At 40.0% G+C, this 18,383-nt stretch overlaps 1 protein-coding gene across 1 annotated transcript in view; it reads right to left on the bottom strand.

The window, feature by feature from the left end:
- UST (uronyl 2-sulfotransferase) overlaps positions 1–18,383 on the bottom strand; it is a 151,521-nt gene that overhangs the window by 81,427 nt on the left and 51,711 nt on the right. The window contains exon 2 of the mRNA XM_063151551.1: positions 14,498–14,541. Within this exon, the coding sequence (XP_063007621.1) occupies positions 14,498–14,541 (44 nt within the window). The remainder of the gene's footprint in view (positions 1–14,497; positions 14,542–18,383) is intronic.

Here is an 18,383-nt window from a genome sequence, read left to right as displayed (position 1 = left end):
CACAGTGAATGCACTTAGGTCTAATCAGACAAGATTCAAGATAAGCGCTGCAGCTCAAAGGTCACTTGAGAAGAAGAATCACGAGTGGTAACCAGAACTCCCCTTGCAGCGCTGCTGAGTGTGGTTGGCTTTTGGGATGCTCTCCTGCAACTCTGCTCACGTTTCCCCCGTTTACGTCACCATTGCACTTATCACACCCAGACGCCCCACAGGGTGTGTCCAGTGCACAAAGCCATGCAGTACACAGGCTTCTGGTGCACAAGCAAGGTTTGTTTAATGTGACCAGTTCCCTCAGGATGCTGCAAATCTGCTTTCTGTATTTAGAAAATGTTGAAGTTATTTGAGGAGAAGAAACATAACTTCCAAAAGCATGAGTTTGTATCAGACAAAACTAAAAATGCAAGAAATGGAAAACTTCTCCAGAGAGGAACTTTCTTTTCCCCCTCATGATACTCAGAAGACAGACAATACAAGAGATGGTGGCAGAGAAGGCACTTAGAAAGAAGGCTTCTATTGTGAGAAACAGCAGTTGCACATTTATAAAATACTAATTGGATTACATTTTATTATTACTTATTACCTAAGAGTAGGTATCATATAGACTGACTAACTGCTGAGATGATGCTCTGTCAACTTGATATTCATGTAACAATACACACAACTGCAAAATAATTGCAGAGTGACTTTATTGAGCACTCTATCAAAGCCCAGAGGTGATATAAACAATTCAAACATATAATTCACTTTAGAGTTACACAAATTAGCACTTACAGCCATAAAAAAGTAAAACCCACAGTATAATTACAACAGCTCTCTCAAAGAGTTTGGAAAGTTATATGACAATTTACTTGTCAGTTCAAACAGGGTTTTTTTTTTTTTTTGTTTGTTTCATAATTAAAGAATAACCACTGTGAAATGAAATCAAGAAGAAAAAGCAAGTTTAGACCCAAATGAACTTGCATTACGGAAAATGACTGTCAAGTACCTCTGCAGAGAGGTCTGCCAGTCTCAGAAAAGGAGTCATTCAACAGATAACCTGACAAAAACCCAGTCTTTCATCTTCAGTGGGGGCTTTGTCTGCAGATAAATCTTTGCACCATTAAAAAAAAATTTAGGCTGGATAATTACTTGTAGTATCAGCGATGTAGGGATTCAATCATAGGCCTTAATTATTCCACTTTTACTGAGACAAATCCATTACAATTTTGCCCATTTGCCAAAAATCTCCCAGTCCAGGTACAAGCTGCCCAGGTGTCAGTCTCTGACTCGTTTCAGTACAGTGGATACTTTATTCACACCTCCTGCAAGTAAGTGACCCCTGTCCTTACACACAAGTGGGGCCAGAAGCAGATGCCAGAACTGGCTTCTCCTTTCTGAGCAGACACTAACCTGTGGTCAGGCAGTGCTCCATGTTTATCAGGTGAGTAAGGCCAATAACACACAAAGTACTGATAAGATTGTGGAAACAATGCAACATTTGCTGGCATATCTTTATACAGCATTACACCCTCCCAGTCCAACCTCTTAATTTTCTTTTCCTGTCCAACTGACACAGAATTATAAGAATTTTAAAAATGGCTTAATTGGTCAAAGGAATGGCCCATTTGACTCATGAGAAGAGGATGATACTCATAAGGTAACTACAAACCTGACAGCTGTCAGAAGCCCATTTCTCTCCAGTGCCTCTCTTCTTTCTCCAGTGTTCTCAAAAATTATACATGGCATGTTACAAGGCACATCCTTCCATGCTGCCTGAAGCTTTTCTTACACAACTTGTTCCAGTATTTTTTTACCCACTATGCATTTAGTTTTTAATTAATCTTCTATGATTTCCAGAGAAATCTGTTCTCACATTGTGGATTTCATGAAGACGGATCAGATAATTCAGTCATCAGCTTTGAGATCTTCTCAGATACATTGGATGCTCTTTTCAACTGAAGTTTTTCACAAGCCTGCCATGGTCTTTAATGACAAACTCAAAGGCCACTAAGAGAAAGCCTTCCAAAATTAAGTTCAGGAACTGCTGCTCAAAACTCTCATTTCAAACAAGTATCAACTTGCTCACTTTTAAAGCAATCACAATGAAAAGTTGCTAACACAAAGTTATGTCAGCAGAAAACACGACTGAAGGGTGAACAAGGGAGTAAACAAAATATAGCTGGAATCCTTCTTCCCCATCTAAACCACACAGTTCCAGTTATATAAACAGTCACCTGTAGAGTGTAGTGATGCTAGACAGAGACAAGCTTTTTGAATTAATCAACTCTAAAGCAGACCAGACAGCATGGTCATCTCTACGGGTCACTGAAAATACACTCGAAGAGAAAAGAAGAAAACCACAAGAAAAGGTAAAAATTAAATTTGTTTGTTTTCAAAGTTTAGATGTCATATAGCTGTAGCGGAGCATGGAAAGCAAGGCAGAAGAAGAAACAGAATATTCTTCTGTTGCATTCTCATTAAGAAACTAATTTAATTGAAAAAGGGTGACTTCCTCCCTCATCACCACAAACAATGCATTTCATCTGTTAGACAGATGACATATTTGGAAGACTAAGTCAAAATGTGTTCTCTAATGGTTCAACATCCCTAAGTACCAAGCTAAATTGAAAACATAAGCACAGAGCACCAGCAGCAAAAGGAAACTTGGTTGTAGACAGTCCTTGAATTTATTAATACTAAAGAAAAGCATTACTATGAAGTGTTTGCCAAAGCCTATGGTCCCTGATGTGTCCCACAAGACAGATCTGTGTAGCCAAAATCAAAACTTGCAGTAATTTTCCTGTGAAGAAGCACTGCACACTTACAAATCTAAAAAGAACTGAGTTCAAAGCATAGACAAGTATTCCCATTAAGTCTCCCATCAGGTCCTATTACAATATACTGCAGCTATAGAAACAACAATAACATCAATAACAGTCTGGGAAAGTTACAAAGAAAAGGACAAAGATCCAGTTTCTAATGTTCAAAGTTTTGGATGCATCTTGTCAACATGTTTGGGTTCGCTCATCTTATACCTTACACCTCATTTACTCGTCTACAACAACAGTTTGCAGCAGAGCAAAACCCCTGCACTTCCAATCTGCTGCACAAGACTACCCACACCACAGGGAGTGCAGAAACAGGTTTATTTCAGGCATGTGAAGTTGCAGCAACGCAGCAACATTCAAACTGGGCACATATATACGAAGTCAAACAGGTTGGCAGAGAGCACATGCTCTGTTCACTGAGCACTTTCAGGTACTCACTGATAGTAGGCAGCCTCTGGAGGTGGGAGTGGCACTCCTGGCTTTCATCACCCAGCAACACTCACTTGCACTTAAGCGATGGCAGCTCAGTTCCAGCTCCTTCCAGGGATGAAGCAGGTGACAGGGAATCACCCTACTAAATGGATAATTGCTTTGGGATGGGGTACAACTACCATCTCTAGACTAATTAAATCTTTTCCTTTTGGCCCTTATTAACATAGCACGCTTTTCAACCTCTTCTGAATTCTTCTTGGTTTCCTCTGCAGTTCACAACTTGTTCACCTCTTTTGGGGCCAAAATCATATACAGTGCTGTATCTTGTATCCCTGGTGCCAAGGAGAACTGAACAGTTTCTGTTCACATCTTGGAGATATCTCTTTTTAATATATCTCAGGCCAGAGTTTAGAAGCATCAAAGAATATGGTACTGTCCCTACTATAGATGCAGAGGGATGCAGAACAAAGCTATTGCTCTTTTTCTTCTTTGCCCTACACGAGTGAATCCAGATTACAACAGAAAAAGAACTGGAAGACCCTCATTAGCTTTCTTATGAAAAGCAGTATATTTTTCTCTTTTTAAGTTAATCACATTGTAGAAGTTATCTTTCTGGTAGGCACCCACCTTGTAAGAAGATAAAGCAGACAAATTATCTAAGAACATGATACTGGTATTTGTTGAAAGAATTAGCATGAGGTCAGGTAGGTTAAGAATTTTAGTGTCACTTTAATTACCCCATTTTCTACTAGAAGGTTTAACCTGCAATATCAAAAACCCCTTAAGCTGCAGAATTTGTGCAAGACTGCTTTTACCTCCAGAGCAGCATCACGTTATATGTATCTTGGAACTGTAAAGTTTAAAATTGCCGTTTTTCCTTCGGAGCCCAGGGTTTTGTACATTCTGTGATGTGCTCAGAACACACTGGCACAGTTATTCTCTGTTTAAGTAGTAAATCCTATCACATCCAACCCACATGTTTATATTGGATACTTGCAAAATGAGAGATATTAAGTAACTAAGCCTGGTTTTAAAACTTTTTATAATACTTCACAGCACTGGCATTCCCTTAAGTAACCTCACCACCTTATGGTTGCTTCTGTCCTTCCAGTGCAATATTCACAAATTCACCCGGGGAGCCAATAATACTGGATTTGAATGTGGTGAGTGGCAGACTGAGTAATTTATTCCTCTGCATGCACTTGTCTTTCTTCACATTCAGGTTTAACTCTTCGGTAGCTATTGTGGTTGACTACTGATTGGGCTGCAGCTAGTGCAATCACCATTGCCAAGGACTGTCATGCTGAGTTTCAGTTTGTCCTTTACTTCAGGCTCCCTTTCAGTAACTCCACACTCTATTTTATAGTCTCTAGTGTGCTTGTCTTTTCCACTGTACTTTGAACAGACACTTCATAAGCCAATCACAGTATGAAAGAGAGTTTGTTTATAGCCATAATTAGATTTAAATTTTGTAAAACAGGCCAGTTCTGCTGGACTGTAACCCACATGCTCATCACCAATGAGCTGTCTCTGAGGTGCTCTTGCTCTGCATGCTTGCAGGAACTCAAAGGGAGTTCCTTCCATAGCTCCTGCAGGGAACAGATTAAAATCTAGTTCATGGCACGGTCTCTTTACTTGGAAGTAACAACGCCAAGAAGCACCTACAGGAAGGACAACATGCTGCTATCCAACTCTTCCAGCAGAACCAGAGCTCAGCAGAAATCAATAAAATTACTTAAATGCCCAAAATACTTTCCCTTACAAACCATGTCCTGAATCACAAATGGATCTTGTGGTACTGAAGATGGCACAACAGAGTCAGTAACAGAGGAGGCCCAACATCAAGTGCTCCCATTTCACTCTTCTGCACTTTGAAATTATTAATTTGACTTGATCAGAGGAAAACCAAACCTCCCTCCTGCTGACCAGGGCACGACTCCTTCCCATTTTAACAGATGGAGGCTCTCCTTGCATCTACTGAAAATCCCCAGCAGTGCCAGCCACAAAGGCCTCCACACTCCCCAAGACGTCAGGATGCTGTAGGTGCTGTGGCAAGAACTACCTTGCCCAAACTCCTTCACCTTAATCACCGTAATACTGCCACTCCCACACTGACTTCTTCAGCCCAGCCACAAAGCCCTGTCCTCTTTGCCTGATGCTTTGACTCTGCTTCTGACCACACGTAGGCACGTTCACAATCTCCTATCAGATTAAAGCTTATGACCCTTTCCAGAGTACTTCACTCCTATTTACAGTTTCCTGAATTAAACTTTATCCTTTCTTAAAGCCCGAGTAGAAGACTGGCAGGACCTATCAGCTCATCTTCGAAATCATGAGGCTTTCAAAATTATACTAGAATTCTTACTTGGTGGTTGTTTTTTCAGTTTTGTAACACTCCCCAGCATCCCAAGATTCAGATTTTTTTTTTTCCTTCAAACATCAGAGCTATGAAAATTCCTTCAGTTCAGGATTTAAGAATACCATTAACAAATATAAGACATGTGGTAGAAACCTGAGTGATACTCACCAGAGTCTCAAGGCTCAGCAAGATTAACCAAATCAATTTGTCACTCAAAAGACACTCTGTCATGTTATCTCTATGCAGAATGGCAGATATTTGTTTTTCCACTGAAGGTTTAGGTCATCCAGACCCAGCTGCAATTGGACATTGGTATTATAATCCACCACTTCTTAATAAAAAGGTAACGAAGGCAGTTATGATTGAGTTGCCATGACCTATAACATATAATGTGCTAGTTTATGAATATCTTCCAATCATGAAAAGAAGGAAAGGAAGAAGAGAGGAATGTACGAGACAGCTGGAAATCTAAAACTGTAATGTCTCAGAGATATTCATGTGCTGTGTAATAATCTGCATAGATTATTTGCAGGTGAACAAAGACCATCTCAGAATGGATTATGTCCTAAATTTCAATGAAAGAACAGAGCTTTACTAGCTTCAGAAATTGTGATTATGCCTTGTGTACTTCTTTAGCTACAGCATGTGACATAGAACAAAACCTACAGGTTGAAAATTTGGTGATATTAAATTTTTTTCTATTTTGGGTAATACTGGGTAGGCTGCTGGGTTAATGCCAGAGATAAGCAAGATTCACTTTTAAGCACACACACAGCATGACAATTAAAGTACCACCAAAAGGCAAAATATTTTCCAAGCATCTTTGAAATTAGATAAAAACTACAGACTACTGCAGTAGTCACAAAACCTGCATACCTGCTGTCTAAGACTTTTAAAATTTAAGGGCTGCAAATGTCAGGCTTAGTAAAAATCCAGCTCACTACTGTTTAAATTTTTGCAAGACATCAGCATGCACAGAAACCCTCACAGATTTATCTTCTTGTGACAGGCAATCTGGCTTTAATTTCCCAAGTCTCTCTGTACTTCCATTTATGATCAGTCAGCCTCCCCATATCAACAACTTTCTGATATGCTATAAACTGAAGTTGTATTAAAAAGTAAGTAATCATCTATTTTGATAAATCATGGAATCAAGTGATTGTTTCATCCTTAAGATTCTTGAGCAATAAATTAAAGTGAACAAAACAAACAAATTAGTGCTCCAGTACAATTCATATATTTTTATGATCCAATTCACACTTAATAGTAGAGATACAATTCCAGCCTTTGGACATATCTCCATACTATTACAGTGCTGTATCATTCACCACCTGCTTCAGCAGAACTGCAAAGAATTATGAATAACAGACAATGGGGTAATACTCTGTAAAAACCAGATTTTTCTTCCCTTGAGATACTATCATTTACAAGGAATGAAAACACAGTTTAAAAAGAACATAAACCAATTATTCTACAAATATTTTATACTGTATGCTAGTTTTAGCTAGGGTAGAGTTAATTTTCTTTACAGTGGCTATTATGGGGCTGTTTTGGATTTGTGCTGAACACAGCATAAATACAGAGATACTCTGTTATAATATAGAGACTTTTTATTATTGCTGACCAGGCCTTACACAGAGCCAAGGTCTTCTGTGTGCTTTTATTTTGGCAAGTAGATTGAGGGTGCCTGGGAATTGGAAGGAGATACAGCTGGATAGTTGACCCCAACTGGGATATCCAAAGGGATGCTCCAGACCACGTGACATCATGTCCAGTATATAAAGTGGGGAGAAGAAGGAGGAAGGAGGAATATTTGGAGTGACAGGGCTTGTCTTCCTAAAGTCACTGTTACGTGTGGTGGGGCCCCGCTCTCCTGGAGGTGGCTGAACACCTGCCTGCCCATGGGAAGCTGTGAATTAATCCCTTGCTTTGCTTTGCTTGTGTGTGTGGCTTTTGATTTCCCCATTAAACTGTCATTATCTCAGCTCATGAATGTTTTACCTTTTATCCTTCCCATTTTCTCCCCAGTCCTGCTGGTGGGAGAGTGAGTGGCCGTGTGGGGCTTGGTTGCTGGCTGGGTTAAACCACAACACACTGCTCCTAGTAAACAGAGGGAAGTGGAGAAATGCTTTATGGGTTTCTTAAATCATAGTATTTTATTGGCTGTACTAGGCCTAAGAGCTCAGTTTTACTGTAAAACTGCTTCAAACTCTAAAAAGGATCTTTGTGGTTAAGGCACTTGGTGAATTCTCTCTTCGTATTTTATCAGCCAAGTACTAAGCCTGGTAACCGTAGGAAATTACTTACTCTATTTTAGCGTTGCTAAATTCTGATGATTTCTGCTAGCTGAAAATTTGTACACTGCACAATAATCTCAAGTCTTCATTTTATAAGCAGGATAGAATATTTTTTAAATCACTGAAATCTTTCCTAGCCTGTCCTGGAACGATTACTTTAGATTCTGCCCATTTTTCAATTAAAGCTAAATAGACAGTTTCGACTCTATCAAAAACAACACTACTATTCATGCTGTTAAAATCCCTAGTAAGTATATACCTAAAAGAAAACAAATCTTGCTTGGTTTTAAGTATTGTGGAGTTGGTTGGTTTGTTTATTTTTTTAATTGGTTCTTTGTTTGTTTGCCTGACTTTAAATCAAGCACTTAATCCCTAACAAATCAATCACTCAAGACTGTAGAGAGCTGAAGGGTTAAAACCATGTTCTCATAAGGGATAGCTAGAACTAAAACACTATTTCAAATGAAGCATGAAGTATCCACTAAAAAATAAATAATCAAAACTAAAAAACTAAAAAAATACACAGCTCTAAGCAGTTATCTTAATGTCTTAATTCTGCTATCAAAATACTAGGAAAAAATAAAACTGGCATAAACCTGATGAACATAAAAACTCAAGTGTAAAGGGGACAATGCTGAAATAATATTTCGGTAAGATTTAAAGTCAAATAAAAAAGAATAAATAATCTAGTTGACAATGGAGAGTGTCTAGGACTGGGTACAGTATGACACACCAAAGTGTGTCCACGCAAGGATTCTGCTACCTTTTCCCATAGTGGTGAACACAGTGTTGGCTAAGTTAACAATTGGACTCAATGATCTTAGAGGACTTTTCCAAATGATTCTATTATGCTATGGTATATGGTATATTCCATTGTGCTATGGTAGTCTTGCTCCATAAGAAAAACAAGAACAATTAGCACATAATTACTACCTAAGAACTGAAAGAATGGTGAAAAGAATACTTATCCACTTTCCAGATTTAAACCAATAAAATCAGATAAAATTTATTTTGTGTATGCCTCTTATTTAGATTCATTTTGACCTGATCCTGACCCCCATCCATTTTTGTATTCATTTAAAGCTTTGAAGCACTGTCACACATGCTAAGCATAGTGTCTTGCTGACACTAAGAAGCTGCCAAAAGATATACTGGGTCCATGACAGGCAACCCAAGGGAAAACCATCAAGAAAAGGAGAATAGACTACTTCAGTGTAATTTATCTGTGTGCTATGTGCACAGCTCCCCCACAAATATATATGTCATTTCTGCTGAAACAGGGACATATCTTGATGCTCTTGCCAAGTTCTCAGGGAAAAGCTTTCAATCAAGAACAACTGTAGGTCTGATAAAGTTCATATCATTTGTCCTCCAAGGCCAGTTTCACCATCTTGGATGGAGCAAAAAAATCTTGGGAGGATCTGATAAGGAAATGGCTGGTCTAAATACTGGAACAAAATACACCCACTTTATTTGCAGAAATGCTCAGACATGAAATATATCCAGTGAACACCATCAGCCATTAATGCACATCCATTTCAAAGGTGTTTTTGAAAACCAAGGCCTCGCTTAAACATCAATCTACAGAAAAAGAATAAATAAATTATCACTTAGCAAACTTTGTAAAATTTATGCTTTCAGAAACTTATCAAAAAAAAAAAAAAAAAAAAGCCAGGAGGAAGTCAGACAGATTTGAAATATGAAAGAGTCAACTTTCATTGGCAGTGTAGAACCACCAGCAGTGGCTGTTTTGCTCAAACGCATTCCTTTTCTATCTGTCACATACTAACACCAGAAACACCAGAGGTATGCTAGGGCTACTGGAGGTTGCATCTACCTGCAGAGAAGGACACAGATCTGTCTCATGAACAGCCTAGGATTAGCCCATCTTCTGAAGTCTTTGGTGCCTAAGGACCAAAGAAGAGTGGCCCATGTTTGTGTATTCAGTATACATGGCAAAGTTCTGCTACTACTGAGGGGACTGCAGGAGTGGCTTCTATGAGAAGCTGCCAGAAGTTTCTCCCATGTCCAATGAAACCAACACCAGCTGCCTCCTAGACAGACCCACTGCTGGCCAAGGCCAAGCCAATCAGGAATGGTAGTACTGTGTTGTAGTGTGTTCGTTAAGTTTGTTTGCTCCCCTATTCTCTATATTGTTCCCCCCGCTGTTTGATAATGGTTCTGCCCTCCCTGTTTTTCTGGCAATAGACCCGTCTGTTATGTTGTTCCCATGGCAACTCCCGCCATTGGGGTTGTCAGTCCCTTTAGTTATATAATTCCTCCTCCCCCTAACACCCTTATATGTACATTTGTTTCTCCTCCCCGGGCCCAGTCAATCATCCCCACTCCTCCTATTTTGCCAGAATCTTCTTCCCTAGGGGGGTTATTATTGGCTGTGGTCCCGGGGCCCCTCCCTTACTTTGTATTGATTGGGTTTTCCCTCATGCCCCTTATGTTGTGTTCACTCCCTGGTTCTCCCTTATTGGTTCAGTGTAAACCCCTCCTTTGTACGCCCATCCCCTTTATAACCCTGTTCCACTCTCCATTCCGGGCGACTCCCAGGTTGGTTGCTCCTTGGTTGGTTTCTTGGGAACATCAATAAACCGACTTCACCCCTGGAGAGTGTCCTGCTCCTTTTCTCATCTGACCAGCAGCGAGAGCCTGTCCACAGCCAGCACAGCCCAAGGCCACCAGATGCCGAGGGGTGCTGGCAGGGAATTGCAGCTGGGTGTCGGCCATTACCCTTGGCTAGCCGGACACTGACCCTTTGGGCCACATACGCCTCGCCGCAGTACTGTTTCTGAGATAACACTTTTAAGAAGGAAAAAATGTTATTGTGCAGAAGTAATTTGTGGCCAGAGAAAAAAGGCATGAGAATGTGTGAGAGGAACAGCCCTGCAGTCACCCAGGTACATGACGAAAGAGAGGGAGGAGATGCTCCACATGCCCAAGATGATATTTCCCTGCAGCCCATTGTGAAGACCATGGGGAAGCAGCTGTGCTCCTGGAACCCATGGAGGTCCACAGAGGAGCACAGGTCCACCTATAACCCATGGAGGTTCCTGGAAGGACATGTTGACTCATGGAGAGAAGAAAAGTTTTCTCAGCAGGACTTAGGGACTCCATGGGGGACCCATGCTGGCAGGATCAGTCTGCTTCTGAAGAACTGCACCCCGTGGAAGGAATCCACATTTGAACAGTTCACGAAGAACTGAAGCCTGTGGCAAGAACTCACACTGGAGAAGTTCGTGGAGAACAGTCTCCCACGGGAGGGATTGTGCGCTGCAGAGGGAGAAGGCCTCCTCCCCCTGAGGAGGAAGCAGAGGCAGAAACAACATGTTTCTAATCCCCACTCCCTGTCTCCCTGTGCTGCTGGTGGGAAAGAGGTAGGGAATTGGGAATAAAGTTAAGCTTGCAAGGGAGGAGAGGTGGGGGAAAGGTGTTTTAAGATTTGTTTTACTTCTCATTATCCTACTCTGATTTTGATTGGCAGCAAATTCGATTAATTTCTCCAAGGTGAATGTTTTGCCCGTGACTATAATTGATGAGTGATGTCTGCTTGTCCTTAGCTCATGAGCCTTCTGCTATATTTTCTCTCTCCTGTCTAGTTGAGGGTGGGAGAGACAAGAGAGGGTTTGGTGGGTGCCTGGCCTCCAGCCAGGATCAAACCACCACACCTAGACACATTACCTCCATATCACTGGCAAGGATAACCACTGCTCATCTTGAACAGCCAAGTAAACCTTTACTGGTGAACACCATAAAAGCTGTCTCACATGGTCTTCAAGAAGAATCAGAACCACACCAGCAATGCTTAGGAACAGAAGTGAGCCAGGCTTTCATTCTTTGCTTGCACTGAGAAAATTGCTGCTGCCACCTTTATCTGAAAAACACAGACCAGTACCCTGTTCTCCTGAAATGTGATGATGCTAATTCCTTATTCAGAGAACAAATGCTATTTTCAGCTCTTCCACTGGGGAAAAAAACCCCACACGGGTATTTAAAAAAATCCAAACCTCTGGCACCTAGCCATGACAAAGAGCCAAAACTAATACGATTTCCTACAAACACTGGAATGTACTCTGCAAAACAGCTACGGTCCAGTGCGTATCAACTGCTGGTGGCCGTCCCCTACAGCTAACTACACACTGCCCATATTAGCTACCAGTCATTTCAACCTCAGGCAATGCACTGTTGTTCATTATCTCTACTTCTAGCATTTCAGCATTTTATAATGAAATACTTCAAATGTTGGGAGTCAGGACCAATTTCTTCTGATGCCTTTTTGTATGTGGAGTAAAAGCATGCATAGAACTTAACCATCTGTTAGTTTAAACAAAGGCAGCTATCAAGTCATGTGAATGGAGGCTACTTGAAAGATAATGACAATTACAGTGAATTTCACTCGCACCCACAGAGTTCACAGTTCAGATATGAAGCTGTAAGGGGGTAAATAACTGTGCTTAGCCAAAAAATGCAATGCATGAGATTTACAAAGCAAGAGCATCTTAGTTCAAAACATGACCCCAAGCAAATACCAGGAATTAGCTGGGGATCCATCAATCCCCACCCATATTTTGATCAGAGGCATTAAAAACAAAACAAAAAAAGCAAGCGACTAAAGAAAATAAGCAGGTTTGTCCAAGGGATGATCAAAATGATTCATATTTTATCAATGTTTTTGAAACATGGGCAAATACTTCAAAAAGCAAAAATACTTTTAACTTACACAATCCTATATAGCCTGTTACTCTGCTGAGCTTTTCATCAAGTTTCCAGGAGTGAGGATGACTACAGAGGAAGGCCACAAACTTTACTGACTGTAGGTAGCTAATCAAAGAGTATCTACCCAACCAATGAGTAGCTATCTATTCAGCTGTCCTTTCTACAGACAACTGAGCTGCAGCTGGATGAGGCTGTGTGAACGTGGCCCAAAATTACATGTTTAGACAGGCAAAAGATATTTTCACAGTGTAAACAGAAAAGTGTCTGGGTTGGATAAATCTGTCCAATTGCTACTGCCCATGGGAGTATGGATCCTATCCACAGCACCATTAATGAGTAATGCAAAATTCCTGAAGAAAAAGTACCAAAATCTGAATAAAGTTTTCAAGGTTAAAAACCCTTATCTAGATGTAAGCCTTTTCCTTACAAGAACAGCTTATCATTTTGGAATGCTAATGCAAGCATGAGAAATACAGGTTTTGAATAAGCATTGCTTTAGTCTTCGAAGCAGAGTGCTCACTGTGAAGACACAACAAACATAATTCTTTATTTCATGCAGCCTGCTGTACTCCTGGACAAGAGAAGCAGCTGGTACTAAATTAAAAAAGAAAAATGTATTTTAAAAGAAGCAGAGAGCACTAAACAGATTTTAGTGTGAAACATTTGTTTAGCCTTAGCATACTTGTGTCTTATCTCAGTTTGCAATGATAAACACAACAGGTTGATTTTGTCCCTTCTGTCTACATCCATTTACTTTTGTAATTGAGCAAGTTTTGTTGACAGGAAGAAAATCAAATGTACATCATTCCTCCAAGTGAGCCATCTGAACTTTAAAAAGTACAAATACTCACATACCAGCTGAAAATTGCAGATTTTGTTGCCCAGAAAAAAGGTGAAGAAACCCAGATTCCCGTTTTCACTAATAACTAAGCTAAGCGGAATTGCTTTCCACATTATCCTCCTCCTGCTGATCAGAAGCCAACTGTTTCACCACACAGGTGCACACATGTGGTTGATCACTTCAACTCAAGGCCTGTGGCTCAGGATGTGACTTCATGGTCAGCTGAACAGATGAGGGAGGGCTACCACCAGAGGCAGTGGCTACTCACACCCATCCCCTCTCTAACTACTCACTGTCACCTGCTGCACTAGCATCCATGGTGGGCCACAAAAGTGAGATAGTCTGCCCTTTCAGTACAGGTCTGCACCGTGCAAAAGGAACTCTAACAGGCTGGAAAGACAGGCATAATATAGTAACAAATCTGTTTAGAGAACAAACCAACACAGGGTAAAACAAAGAAAAACAAATCAGGAGACCCTAAATACCTATTTCCACTTTTTCCTTCTTGAAGAAATGATCACAGTGCCCTTCCTAACCTGAAATGTCATGAGGTGCCATGATGACATAAGGGAAAAGCTTATGCAGCACAGTCCCATATGATAGGAACAGTGAACCTTATTCCTAAATAAGGGCTCATGACTCACATTCATTATATTTATCCTACTGACCTGCTTCAAGTATTGTTTTTGCAGCAGAACCCAAGTTCCAGAAAATGCTGCCAGCCAAAGGCCATCTTCACCTGCCAGATGAGTTACAACTGTGGTGTCTTGGTTTTTTGCATGAAAGTGCTGACAGATAAAACCACTAAATCCCTGTCTCCCTTGACTCAATGAGAAAAATTCCATTAGCTTAATGCATTTTAACCCAAGTTACTTATAAACATCTGAAAACATCTGGGGGGTAAAAAGTGGGAAAGGCCACATGCTGTTGATGTAAACTCAGCAGAGTTGCTTGGCACACGAGTAAACATACAATGAGTCAGAAACAAAAGCCAACTAAGTAAGGATAAAGCAGATACAAAATAACAGCAGCCTACCTTTTGAGGAGGTGGTCCGTGGTCATCCAGATAAGTGGAATTTCCTACAAAAATAAGAAGGATGGAGATAAACAAAAGCCATCCAATGCAACTTTGAAACTTTCCAGTTCATGGAACCAGTACATCTCTATCCCACAAGTTTTGTGGTGTCAAATAATTAAAGGAAAATAAATTCCCTCTGCTTTAATTTTTGATTAACAAACAATCTATTTGACTACATTTGTAATACATTAGATGCACATTGCCATTTTACCAAAAAAAAACAATTACATGACCCAAGGCAGCTTTAATTAATCAATCAGTATTCGATTATTTGTATGACAAAAAATTGCCAGCTGCATCCTTGTACATTTTGAGCAAGTGAGCATGGTTAACTTCAAAAAGTTTTCTTCAGTAATCAAGTATCAAAGGCCTTTATCAAATTTTGGTCTGATGGAACTGACAAGCATTCACTTCTCTCTCTTTTAACTGTATTTTTCCCAACCTCCAAGCTACTTTTTTGTTCCTAAACAGCACTGATTGAATGGGAGTGGTATTCTCAGGTAATTACACCTGCCTTTTCAAGATGTTTGCTAAATTCAGACAAAAAGCTTCAGGAAAAAAAAAAAAAAGCTTCTAAACAAGTTCACCCTTGTTAGCTACAATAAAAATTTCAGACTTTTTACCTCTTACTTACAAACACACACTGATACATAAAATACACACTCCCCCACACATATAGGCTATCTTCTGCAACTGTCCCTCTCGAACCCTTCTCCAAAAGTATTAATCACGTGCTTTCCCAACACCTTCCAGCAGATAATGAAACCTTGCAGCAAGCCTAAAATTTCCCCTTGGGCCATACATGCCTCTCCTCTCAGTCATGCTCCTATCAAAGACAGAACAAATACCTCTGCTCTAACCATACATCAGTATGGGGTATGAGAATTATTTTTACAAGTACCTTCTAGACATCCTAAAGGCACATGGAAGAGGACTTTAAAAAGCTTGTTCTGCTTATGAGCTCCTGGGCCAGTGAACAGGCAACAGAAACACAGGCTAGTGGGATAAAGCACAATTCAGAACCAAAGCACTTTTCTCTTTACGATCTGGCCAAATCCCTCATTTTTCCAAGTGCCAAACCCTGCCTCCCAGAGGTGTCTGCGTCTGAGTGTTACAGTTACAGAAAAAGGAGGTGAAGCTTTAGTGTGGAATATTCAATAGCACCCACACCAGTGCTGGGGCTGGTTTCAGCAGGAAAAGCAGGGGGCTGGAAGTGGAAGGGCCACCATTCCATTGCTGGACTCTTGGGAGAGGCAGCCACCACCTGGATCACATCATCTTGGGGTGAGAGAGCCTGCAGATCACCACCACTGCCACAGCATGATGAATTTCTATGTGTAATAAGAAGTTGGGATTACTTCTCAAAAGTATTTTGCTTTCTGCTTTTCCAGCACGTGTTACAAAGCCATGAAAATTTCAGTCAAAAGGCTTACAATTCATCTAAAGGAAGCCTCAATAACCCAAGCATGCTTTTACAGATGTATGTTCCTTGATCTTGGAAGAGTTTGTGCAACTAAAAAAGCCTGAACAGTAACTTTTTTTTGGTCATCTGAAATCACAGATCATCTTCTGAAGCATACCAGAAACTCATCTCTCTATACATTTGACACAAATACCCACCCATTAATAAATCCAGTCACTTAATTTAATGCCATGGATAATATGGCTGATGCCCTACATTCAGCATAATTTCTTTATCCATCCCTCTGATATGATTCTGATTTCCAGGGAAGAAATTCAGCTCTCAGACTGCTAAAAGAGTTGGCACTCTGGTTTTCTCTTAAAGTAGCTACTCCACACACAGTGACACAGAATTGAAAATAAGCATTTTCAAGCATTTCTCCTCCCACTTAATCTGGGATAAGAGCAAGGAAAACTTCTCATTCAGAATTTAACTTTCCTGTAGAACCAGGCTGTTAATAGCTTGCAGCAGCTTTCTCCTCTTTGTAATTTGACAGCAGAAAGATTGACACATTGATAAAAACATTCCTTACAGTTTTCTCATTGTGTCAGGAAAATTGTTTCATTTTGATACCTAACAAGAAAGTCATGTTTATTGTTTAAAGAAGGTAATATACTAGAGAAGTCAAAAACATTAGATAAAAACTACTAATTTAAAAAAATTAGCAAAACTAAAGTTTCATAATTGGTGTTAAGGTGGTTACAGGATTTTTCTCGTGTCTCCCCAAAACAAATGCAATTTATGCTTACCTAAATAAAAATATTAATTACATATGTATTAACTATCTTTACCAATCACCTGTCACAGCCAATTTCACAGTAGAGAAGGACTTGGAATTACTAGTCAGGAGTTTACACAGCATCTTATAGTGCAGCATCAAGAGTGTCAGAATTATATCACAGAAACATTTTTGAGATATTTCATAAAATTAAAGAGCTTATAACTAATTTCACCTCTCTGTGTTAGTAATGGATGTTCTTAGTATGGAGACTGCATTCTCCTTCCTTGGAAATTTTCAAATTATCAAAACGACATGGAAATATCTCTAGCTTTGAACATATGCCTTGTAGATTTTATTTCAGTAATCAAAATGTTTTTTCACAGCACAGTCTAGTTACTACTGTACCCACTTACAAGACAGTAGAATTATAGGATATTTTAGAACAGTTGTTTTCACAGCAGTTGCTTGCTCAAATTTAGAAGCTACAAACTGACAGAAACTTAATTGCCAGGGCAACACAAGTGAAGGAGGAACCAGAGTATCAATTTGAAACCTGGTCAGAATTACTCACACTGAGCAGAGGATGGAAAGCTGCAGACAGCCCCCAGAGCCCCACACTCCAAGTGCAGAGCTGACCACTGTCCCATGTCACAGCTCCTCCTCCTGCTCCCCAGGTATGTGAGCCAGAGTCAATCTCAGCATCCACAGGTTGCCACATCAGTTTAACATTCTGAATTATTTTGGGTTCAAGTTTTAATTGAGAATTTATTTTTTTTTTCAGTAATAAAAGCAAAACCCTTTGCTGCATGATTCATACCATACACTAAGCAAAATACACTAAAATAACTCCACAAATCCAGCTGCAATGGAGTGCAGCAGCAGCCTGTGAGGTACACCAGCCAGCTCCTTAACCCCATGAAGCCCAGCAGTGCCCTCACTGATCACTGAATTACAGATCTCAGCTTGCTTCCCCTCTGTCTGTAAAAATGGGCCACACTACAGGAGCCTTAATGCATGCAGAAATGTAATGAAAAATATGCAAAAGGCCTGAAGGAAAGAGGATGACTTTCTAACACAAGAGGTCATGAAAATCTTATTAAGCATGACTCCCAGGATGAGTGTTTGTAAGATTTAAAAACTTAAAACACGGTGCCACTTTTACACACAGGGCCACTTTTCAGACAATGCATATCAAATTAGGTTAGTTTAAAAACAAAAGAAAAATTCAGCATTATAGAAACTGCAACCATTGGAAAGTACGAGGTAAAGCAAATCCATGAACTACCAGCTAGCTACTAACAGCTGACATAGCAGGAACGTTGCACAGTAAAAATCAGAGACTTGGGCTTGTTAATGCAATTGTATTAAACATTTTAAATTAGGTACAATGCTTTTGGTATCCATTCCCATCTAAGATGGAGAACATTATTTTACAGCTTTTATATACCATGGCAGAGACAACATGTGATTGACGTCACTACGTGCCACAAGCAGAGAAGAGGCTCTCTCTGGTAGAAAAGGTAAAGTGATAGAAGAGAGAATCATCTTTCCTCACTAGGAACCTTGTCCATTGCTCCAAAGCAACCTATGGCATTAAATTATTAGGATGACTTCTTCCAACTCCTTTAATAAAGCTTTAATAAAGGCATCATTGCTCTTTT

This window comes from Melospiza melodia, chromosome 3 (assembly GCF_035770615.1).
Source record: "Melospiza melodia melodia isolate bMelMel2 chromosome 3, bMelMel2.pri, whole genome shotgun sequence".
In the NCBI taxonomy this organism is placed as follows: domain Eukaryota; kingdom Metazoa; phylum Chordata; class Aves; order Passeriformes; family Passerellidae; genus Melospiza; species Melospiza melodia.
This window is presented reverse-complemented; position numbering and strand designations above follow the sequence as displayed.